Consider the following 10,893-nt stretch of genomic DNA (forward strand, 5'->3'; position numbering starts at 1 on the left):
AAAGAGGGAATAGGAAGACCAAGGGACATATGAAAATATGCTCAAAGTCACTAATCATCTGAGTGATGCAAATCAAAATGACAATGTGGTACCATCTCACACCTGTCAGAATGGCTATCACCAACAAATCAACAAATGACAAGTGCTGGCCAGGATGCAGAGAAAAAGAAACCCTAGTGCACTGCTGGTGGGAATGCAGACTGGTGCAGCCACTGTGGAGAACAGTGTGGAGTTTCCTCAAAAAATTAAAAATGTAATCCCATTTGACTCAGTGATCCCAATTCTAGTCAAACACTCTTCAACTGAGCTATTTCAGCCCTGTCAACACACATTTAGAAAATAGGAAACCATTATCTTTTTTTTTATGTTAACTAAAGAAATTGATGAGAGAATATTGTATATTACTTCAATTATATTTATTTTTATTTTATTATCACGATTATTGATTCTTCAAAGAAGTGGCTCACGATCAGTTTTAGTGACCTGCAATAAATCACAGTCATACAGTTATTAATCCTAATGGGTCTTTTGCTTGTAAACTTAGTTTCTTTTTTTAATAATCTTTATAGTCTACTTCCCCTCAAGTTATCTGGTAATTGACAGACCATTAACTTTGTTTTTGATATAATAAGATGATAAGGGTCTCTATTATAACTGGAATATTCAGCCTTCAGAATTTTTATAACCATGTGACAATCATAGACTAAGTTTAGAGTTTTAAAATTAATTAGAAAAATACATAATTTCCCAAGACATAGTTGGAAGATTCTAGATTCAAAAGTCCATTTGTTAAGATTTTAACTTTGGTTAAAGTTTTGCTTTTTTTTTAGCCTTTTGATTCATCCCCAACATACACAGATGTTGATTGTAGTAGAAAAATGTTAAAAACATTTTATAAAAATATTTTAATGAGAAAGTGTTTCTATTACATCACAGAAAATGAGGCATTTAAACTATGTTGATTGGATCATGGAAGAACACATGTATGTACCTCTGACACCCTAACAATCTCTATCAAAGAAAAAAAGATTGAAACAAATGCTCTAAGTTTAAAAATTTGTAATTTTAGTCCTAGCCAGTTTGGCTTAGTGAATAGAGTGTCGGCCTATGGGGCCTATGGACCAAAGAGTCTCAGATTTGATTCTGGTCAAAGGCATGCACCTTGGTTCCAGGCTTCTCCCCAGCCCTGGCCCTGGTTGGGGTTTGTGCAGGAGGCAACCAATTGATGTGTTTCTCTCACATCGATGTTTCTCTCCGTCTTTCCCTTTCTCTTCCACTCTCCCTAAAAATCAATGGAAATATATTCTTGGGTGAGGGTTAACAACAACAACAAATTTGTAATTTTATTTTTCATGGAATGATGCATTCCAATCCAGACAACAAACTTAAAAAAAACACATGCTTTGTACTTTGTATACTTACCACTTATTTTATCTTAAATTGCACTGGGTCATTTTTGTTTACTGTCCACTAATAGGTGTAGGGTCAGGTAGAGGTATTGGAATAGGGAAGTAGTAATATCTAAACCATGGGTATCGTTGATATAGGAATGGTGGATATAGACCAAATGGATATTGGTAAGGAGGCACATAATACTGTAAGGGTAATTCATTGCTCCCACTCACCTGTTGAAATGAAAAAAAAAAAGAAATGAAAAGGGTCGTTTTACTCTTTAAAAAGGAGAGATATAAAATAGTCTTTTAACAGGTGGATCTTAGGCTTTAGAAGCTCTAAAATAATTTACCTTTTCTATATGTACTGTGAACAGGAATTTGATTAATTTGCATCATTTTGGATAATTTTAGGAAATTACTTAGAGGTAACTTATTTTCTTGTATTTTTATAGTTGTAGCCAAATTTTTCTGATAATTGCTTCTATAATTATAAGGTCAAGAGAGAGGGGGTGGGTAAGAGGGCATTAAATTTCTCCCTTTGCCTTTATACAAGGTCTTTACCCAAACCATCCATTAAACACACTCTCCTTTTAATCTCCTCTTTCTCCCTTTTACTCCTCTCCATTTTCTATTGACATCTTTATCAAATTCTGTATAGTTTAGCCTAAAAACACTGTATAGTTTGAGCCTAAAAACCATGCTTCTTTTCGGTAATAATATTTTTGAGTATAAACAAATTCTTAAATAAAGCTCCTCCTTTTCAAATTTTCTTTCCTCTTTAAATTATTTTTTTGATTATTTGTTTAGCCCCAAGTGGTCTTTTTTGTGTGAATTTAACACTGGAGAATAGTAAGATTTATTATTATTATTGTTACTATTATTATTATTATTATTTCTAGAGGCCTGGTGCATGTAACCATACATAGGTGTGGTCCCTCAGCCTGGCCAACAACTGGGGCCCATCAGGCTGACAGGCCTGGGGGAAGAATCACAGGAGGTTGGCTGTGGGAGCACACTGACCACCAGGGGATAGCTTTTGCACTGAGCGTTTGTCTCTTGGTGGTCAGTGCACGTCATAGTGACCAGTCAATTGGTTGTTTGGTCATTTGGATGCTTAGGATTTTATATATAGAGATTATTATTAACTTTCCCTGGAATGGACTTGGGAGAGTTAAAGCAGAGAAGGGGCATGAGCAATTATGAGCCTTCATTGGGCTTGATAATTTTAGAAAAAGATATAACAATTCACTACACAGTGGTTTATGTTTCAGTATGTATCCCACTGTTACATGCAATGCTCAGGTAATTCCCTTATAAGCAGAGATCAAATCCCGGAAGTCTACATTGTTGAGTGCTAATACTTAAGCTCTTTAAGAATTTCTCTAGAGTTTGAGAAGTTTGAATAAGGGAGTATTTAACCATAGTTACAGATATTTCTCATGGAAATCTTACATGTTAAAAAAGAGGAAATTAACTTACACTTCGTGGTTCTCTTTCCTGGTCTTGGGAGACCTAAAGTTCAAACAATGAAATTAATTCAACTCATGAGGATGAAGCACATGAACTAACACACACACACACACACACACACACACACACACACACACGAAGGGAAGAAATAGACTACCCATTACCTAACTCTGAGTATTTGCTTTTCAAAAATCCAGGATTTACATATCCAGAAAATATTGTAAGAACTATTTTTCTGAAAAAAAGATCTTAATATGTATTTTAAATGATTCAAATTCACAACTGTAGCGAGTCTATGTGGACTTGAGCTATGCAGTGAACAATACATGATTCATAATATTTTCTAGACTATAATGTTTATGTTAAAAGATAAAAAAATAAGTAAGTGGATTATAGCAAAATCATCACAGATGCAAAGCATGCTTATAAAGAATCATACTGTGTAGAGGGGGAAAAAATCTTAGGATTCCTGATTAGAACAAAAAATTAGTAAATATTCTGGAATGTAGAATGGATACTTACTGGGAAACCAAGAGAGACTGCCAAGATGGCTGTGATCAGAAGAAGAACTTTCATCTTATGCAGAAATAGCCTAAAAGTCAGCAAAAAGACAAAATGTTTGCATAAAATCAAGTGATCCAGTTATAGTTTATATTGTATTATCAATAGCTCTTTGATATTAATCAAGACACTTAACAATCTTGGGGCCTCAAACTATTTGTTAATGCAGAACATTATTCCAGGTAAAATCAAAGTTACTTTATAATTTTACAACTATTACATCAAATATTTTAAAAACAAACATTCACATATTATTGAAGGATAATACTTATCTTAACACAATAATAAAAGTAGTTTCTGAAATGAAATATTACCTCGATTTATAAAAAGAATGTCAGTGTGGGGGTTAAGATCCTAGGAAGTTTAAACAACATTCCATATAATAATGACCAAAAAAATTAATTTAGGTGAAAGAATCATTTGCACCAGTTTCTAGACAACCCAAAAGATTCCATGTGTTTAAGGGGCCAATTATTGACATTTGGCAAAGGGTATTTCCAAAGCATTTTGTTTTATTTTAATTTTCATTGTAAACTCTTTATGACTAGAGGCCCACTCACAAAGTTCGTGCAAGGGGATGTTTGTGTCCCTCAGCCCAGCCTGCACCCTCTCCAATCTGGGACCCCTTGAGGGATGTTTGATTCTACTAGGATCGGGCCTAAATGGGCAGATGAACATCTCTCTCACAATCCAGGACTATAGGTTCCCAAATGCTCGCCTGTCTGCCTGCCTAATTGCCCCTAACCACTTCTTCCTGACAGCCTGATTATCCCCTAACCACTCCCCTGCCAGCCTGATCAATGCTGAACTGCTCCATTGCAAGTCTGATTGCCCCTAACTGCTCTCCCCTGCAGGCCTGTCCCCCCCACCCCACTGCCATCCCCTGTAGGCCTGGACCCCCCCCCCCCAACTTCCCTCCCCTGCTGGCCTGGTCCCCCCCTAACTGCCCTGCCCAGATGGCCTAGTTCCCCCAACTGCCTTCCCATGTAGGCCTGGTCCCCCCAACTGCTCTCCCTTGCAGGCCTGGTCCCTTCCACTGCCCTCCCCTGCCATCCTGGTCCCCCCAACTGTCCTCCCCCACAGGCCCGCATGGGAGAGCAGTTGTAGGGAACTAAACTAGTCCCCCCAAACTGCACTCCCCTGCTGGCCTGGTACCCTCCTCCCCCAACTGCCCTTCTCGGCTGGCATGGTCACTCCTAACTGCCCTCCCTGCAGGCCTTGTTACCCCTAACTTTCCTCCCTTGCTGGACTGGTCATCCCCAACTGCCCATCCTTGCAGGCCTGGCCCCACCCAACTTCCCTCCCCTTGTGGCCATCTTGTGTCCACATGGGGGCAGTCAATTTGCATATTACTCTTATTAGATAGGATACTGTGCTATAATTAATATATCATATTAGTTATGGTTGCTAATAAATATTTAAGAAAACTGAGTTGAATTAAATATTTAATTAATCACATGTTTATAGAGATCTGGACAATAAAACATAGAAACCTCTGCATTTAAAAATTTTGTCACTAATACAGTAAACATATACCTATTACTTGACTTCAAACGTGAGTAGGTTATTTCCCCTAATTGATGTTATCACTAATCATTAACCCCCTTCTTTTAGTTCACCATTTTATTTATTTATTTTTACTTTTTAAATTTATCTTTATTGTTGCAAGTATTACAGATGACCCCCTTTTCCCCTTTTGACCCCCAACTCCACTCCTGCTCCCTTCCTCCCATCATCCAAGCCTCCAACACACTATTGTCTGTGTCCATGGGAAAGAAAAGGAGAGAGTGAGAGTGAGAGTGAGAGTTAGAATGTGAGAGAGAGAAACATCAATCAGTTGTGTTTTTAATCTGCCTCCTTTTGGTATAGCGGATGACACTCCAAACAACTGAGTCACACTGGCCAGGGCCTTAATCCACTTCTTTGTCATGGTGCAGCTGCAGTAGAACTAGAGAATATATTAGGGGTGGGAGGCAATCAAGTTGGAAAGAGGGGTTGACTGAGGGTCTTTTCTTCAGGTTGTCCTCATATATATTCACTTATTTGCTTGTAAAGTATTTCTTGAGCACCAAGTAAGAGTCAGACACTATTCCAATGTCAGGCATATATAGATCTGAGAAAGTTCCTGCTTTCAGGGACTTTAGTAAGTACACTATTATAGGTCTATGCATCACAAAGTTTTCTAAAGATCATTTAAAGTTTTGCATTGAGGAACATGTCAATTACCTGTCACTATTATTATTTTGGGGTGGCTTTGAGGTGCTTAATTGAGATTCTAAGGGGATTTTATCACCTCATAATGTTTCCTAAATATTTATGAGACTGAAGAATAAAATATAACAGAAAAAATGTACTCATCATTTGATCATATTGTCTTTAAGTGGTGATCACATTGTCTTCATTGTTTATCATGTAGATCAAAACTCCAATTGGGATTTAAAAAAAACACAGATTATGTTATGATTGTGACAAAATGATCAAGTTCAAAATTCTATAGGAAGACTAGCAGCAAAGGCAATTAACAGTAAAAATGTTATATGTACACACATAGAACACAAGTATGCTCCTCACAGACATGCATATACTCACACATAGTTTAACTTCCATGTGCAAAGCATTGTGCTAGGAGCTATCAGGGATTTAATGATTAAGCATGATTTCTGCCATCTGGCAGACAGTAAGGAAACACAGATACAGATATTTTTATAATGTAAGTGTAAGGTAATGTGTCACAAACACTATACATAGAAATCACAAAAATTGAGAGCAGATAGAAAATAAAAGAAAATAAATTCAGGAGGCAATTTTAGAGAAGATAGAATTCAAGCTGAGCATTTACAACAGTAAGATATTCAAGATTTCAATAATTATTGAAAACCACATTAAGCAAAGAGTAAATAAGCCACATCTCAGACTTCTAGATCATGTCTTGTAGTCAGGACATAGCATAATTACCAACTATTTCTCCAGCTGCAGCACCAGAGCAGTATATGGATGTGTTTCTGAAAACATTAGAAGCACCTTCCTGGAGCATTAATTTTATACAAGAATTTATAAGAAAACCCTCAAGTAATTTTTATATTAAAATCAGCACGAAAGGTCACAAAGTAGAATGTAAAGACAGCACATTTTAAAGGTAGAACAGGAGGCTCCAAATAAAGCGGCAGTTGTTTATACTTTAGAGCAGTGGTCAGCAAACTACGGCTCTTTGGCCCCTTGAGTTTTTGCAAAAGGCCAGCTTACGAGTGCCCTAATTAAGTTAATAAAAATGCACCTACCTGTATAGTTTAAGTTTAAAAACTTTGGCTTTCAAAAAAACTTCAATCGTTGTACTGTTGATATTTGGCTCTATTGTCTAATGAGTTTGCTGACCACTACTTTAGAGACTATCTGGTATTGCATGTCCCCTTTGCTGACATGAGACCCATGCAATTCAAAATGATGAGCCTCACTCTGTAACCATCTCAGTGTGCCACCTGGCCAGCCCTCCATCCCCACAAAGAGGTTTTGTTTGTTTGTTTGTTTGTTTGCGCTCATTATAAAATATACACTTACTATGGCTGGGTGAAGACTTTAAGAAAAAGTTTTACTTCAAATGATTGTCCAATTACATAGATTACAAATTCCCAAGCAACCATTACATGACAGTATCAGTAAATCTTACCTGTGGCAGCTTACAGAATGTGTGTGTATCTCTCTATCTTTTTCTATATAAATTATATATCTTAGTTTACAAGGGTAAATAAGACTTTTCTTACCTCAGACCTTGCAGTCAATTTCTTCTCGATGATGCCGCTGTAGGAAATGGGAAGTGACTGGCCTCATAATGCTACAGCTATTTTATTCACTCAGAAGTAAGTGGAATAAAGTCTGTGGCTTGAAGGCCTATCCCTGGGATCAGTGTGGACTCTGTTGAGTAATCAACCATCACAATGTGTTGAAATTGGGAAATAACCGGCATTTACAGTTTCATTGAAACTTTGGTTGAGTGACTACCAAATACATCTATTTGTGGGGTTTTTTTGGAAATTGAATGTATCCTGCATATTGAAAGCTTATCACTTCACATAATGTTGCCCCTGCTTTTACTTAAACTTTGTCTTTAATTTCCCTAGTTAAAACTTTCTTTTCTGAGTATCCTATTGGGAGTGATTATAATCTATTAGAAAACAATTTTTGGTAGTGTCATAATTTAAAGAAACAAAGAATCTTGAAAAATGTTATAAATGGGATGAAAACCTTTTGTATTATTCTGCTTTCAGCTCGTATGTTTTGGCAAGTAAGGCTAGAGCTTCTCAGAGCAATGAACCATATTTGGGATCATCAAAGCATTGTGGTTACCTTATGAAAAGCTACAACCTATTTTTCAGATAAAGGTTTAGTTAAGAGAAAGGATATAACCATCAGCCATAGGACTAAAAACCAGAGCCCTCAAAAAATTCAAGAATCACCTTAAATATGTGTGCCAAACTGTATAAAACATGACTTTTTACTACCTACTTGAGAGCTTTCAAGACTCTTGGATCCTTGAGGTCAATTTCTATTTTAGCCTAGTTTAAATGATCTGTGTATCAGTGTTCATTTTTCCTTCTGAGGAATTGTTTTTCAAGAGATCTCAGAAAAATAATGAAAAATAATGTAATAAAATTTAATTTCTTGAGAATGTTAAGTGCTCAAGCACAAATCTAACCACTTTATCTGTATTACATTATTTCATCCTTAAAACAGCCAACCATGCTCTGGCTGGTGTGGCTTAGTTGGTTGGGTGTCATCTTGTGTACCAAGAGGTTGCTGGTTCTATTCCCTGACAGGGCACAGGCCTGGGTTGTAGACACAAACTTTCTTTACCTGAGGGTGGGATCAAGCCTTCCTTTTATACAGGAAAGCATGCAAGAGGGAGTTGATCAATGTTACACTCTCCCATCTATTTCTCTCTTCTCCTTTCCTCTGCCTCAAAAAATCAGTAAACTATTATTTAAAAAACAAACAAACCAACAACACTTAGAGCAAAGTGCTATTATCAACATCACCCCATTTTACAGAGAAGAAACTAAGTAGAGAATTCTAGAAATTCTAGTAACATGTCTAAGATGTTGTAATTATTGCTTCTGCAGCTATGGTAAGAATGAAACACCTGCAATTTTGTCCTAAAACTCACATTATTCGTTAGTCCTTTATATTATCATTATAGGAGGTGAGAAAAATCAGTGAAAACCCAGAGACGCAAACTTTCTTTACCGGTAGCTGAAAATTCAGTCTTATCTTACTGTTTTAAAGAAAACAGCTTCAATTGGAAACCTCGCTTATTAAACCTAGTATTATGTTGAATCAGTTTTAATTTTGACCAATCTAGGGTTAGAGTAGATTTCCCAGGAATCAGGCCTAAAAGTGTGTGTGTGTGTGTGTGTGTGTGTGTGTGTGTGTGTGTGTGTGAATATGTGTATGTATGTTCGAGTGTATGTGCATAATATACTATTCACTCCCTTATCTTTCAACCTCTGTTTCAATTTCTTCTGCTTATCTGAAGTTGTTCTAACAAATGCTTTTCTGTCTTCATGGTATTGGTATTTTTTGACATTTTATAGTAGCAACTGCTACCATCTGGAAGCTTAATTTTCTTATTCTTGCCTTCTTAAAATCACTCTTCTCTTGCTCCTTTTTAACCTTCCCCATAGCTATCTTAAGTCTTTGATGATTCTTTCTTCTTAATTCATTGTACATACCCTCATCTTTTTAGTGTATACTTGGTCTGAATAATAATGTCTGCTCTGGCTTCCTAACCTGTCTTCAGCTGGAAGTCTTTATTCAACTGCACATTCCATTTAGATGTCTGATAGGTATAATTGAAAATTGAGCTTATTATTTTTTACTCCAACTCTGCTGCTGGCTTGTATTTAATCCTACAGCAGATGGTCACCAATTGCTTTTTCACCCAAGTCAGAAATCTGAAGCTCACCTGTACTTTCTTTGTCTGTTCCTATTGGCATCTAACGGTAATTAAGTTTTCCCTTCCTGCATATTCCTGGAATCAGTTTCTTCCACCCTTTTTGCTATTTCCTTCATTTAGTTCCTCATTCTTTTCTGTACTATATAAATAGCCTCAAATAGATTCCTTGTCTCTAATATTTTTCCTCTTCAATTCATCTTCCTCATATTCTTCTAAAGACTTTCAAACCTTTTAAAGTTCAGTTCACAGTTTAGAAATACTTTATATCTCATAACTGAGTACATACAACAAATAGGGTTTAAATAATAATATAGTTTCATATATTAAACCTTTAAACTATATAATATTTTTCCAGATTTATTGAGATTTATTTGACATACAACATTGGATAAGTTTAAGTGTACAATGCAATAGTTTGTTATATATATTATATACTAGAGGCCTGATGCATGGAGATTTGTACAAGAATGGGCCTTCCCTCCCTTGGATGCAGGCACTGCTTTCACTCAGGCCGGAGCCACCTTTTCACTCTAGTCCCGAGCTGCCTTTCCACTTTCCCATGCTGCTTAGAGGCCTGGAGCAGCTGGGGCAGGGAGGAATGCCTGTGTTGTCACTATAGAGACAACACAAGCATCCTGTCCTGTCCCGGCCAATTGGTGCCTGTGTATGCAAATTAACCTGCCATCTTTGTTGGGTTAATTTGCATACTCTCCTGATTGGCTGGTGGGCATCGTGAAGGTATGGTCAATTTCCATATTTCTCTTTTATTAGTGTAGCTATATACACTGAATGGCCAGATTATTATGATCTCTGAACACATAATAATCTGGCCACTCAGTATATATCCTATATCTGTGGTTGGCAAACTGTGGCTTGCAAGCCACATGCAGCTCTGTGGCCCCTTGAGTGTGGCTCTTCCACAAAATACCAGGGTCTGGGTGAGTCTATTTTGAAATGGCATTAGAAAAAGTTTAAGTTTAAAAAATTTGACTCTCAAAAGAAATTTCAATCGTTGTACTATTGATATTTGGCTCTGTTGACTAAGGCTAATATGCAAATTGTCCCCTCCACCAGGAGTTTGACCAGCAGGCAGGCTGGCCAATGGCCCATGTACCCTCTCTCTGGCCAGGCTGGCTGGACTCCACCCATTAACGAATTCATGCACAGGGCCTCTAATACACACACACACACACACACACACACACACACACACACACACACACTGAGTGGCCAGATTATTATGTGTTCAGAGATCATAATAATCTGGCCACACAGTGTATATTGTGAAATGATTAGCACAATAAGGTTAGCACATCCACTTAAGATCTAACTCAGCAATTTTCAAGTATACAATACCATACTATTAACTATAATCACAGTGCTCTACATTAGGTCCACAGATCTGTATTTAGGTTTTTATATCTCCTTTGTTAGCTGTAAGCATGGCAAGTCAGACTCTCAGTTTTCTTATCTTTAACCTGAAGATAAAGATAATTATCTCTGGAATTGGGAATTAAGTGA

The 10,893-nt window shown here is 37.0% G+C and overlaps 1 protein-coding gene across 1 annotated transcript; it reads right to left on the reverse strand.

The window, feature by feature from the left end:
* Positions 1–407: 407 nt before the first annotated feature.
* Positions 408–7,227, reverse strand: FDCSP (follicular dendritic cell secreted protein). Its single transcript, XM_084899087.1, has 5 exons — positions 7,184–7,227; positions 3,387–3,456; positions 2,874–2,906; positions 1,423–1,625; positions 408–483 (listed from the first exon to the last, which is right to left on the reverse strand). The coding sequence occupies exons 2-4, from the start codon at positions 3,438–3,440 to the stop codon at positions 1,461–1,463; spliced, it is 252 nt and encodes an 83-aa protein (XP_084755213.1). The 5' UTR covers positions 3,441–3,456; positions 7,184–7,227; the 3' UTR covers positions 408–483; positions 1,423–1,460.
* Between the last annotated feature and the right edge of the window lie 3,666 nt (positions 7,228–10,893).

The sequence above is a fragment of the Pipistrellus hanaki genome (assembly GCF_964339955.1).
Source record: "Pipistrellus hanaki genome assembly, chromosome: 1".
Lineage (NCBI taxonomy): Eukaryota > Metazoa > Chordata > Mammalia > Chiroptera > Vespertilionidae > Pipistrellus > Pipistrellus hanaki.

Bases quoted from the DNA above. Each gene is read 5' to 3' on its own strand.
- FDCSP (XM_084899087.1), bottom strand. From the start codon at position 3,440: ATGAAAGTTCTTCTTCTGATCACAGCCATCTTGGCAGTCTCTCTTGGT. The intron at 2,907-3,386 runs GTAAGTATCCAT...TTTGAACTTTAG, and splicing joins CAGTCTCTCTTGGTTTCCCA to GTCTCCCAAGACCAGGAAAG. The intron at 1,626-2,873 runs GTAAGTTAATTT...TCATTTCAACAG, and splicing joins AGGAAAGAGAACCACGAAGT to GTGAGTGGGAGCAATGAATT.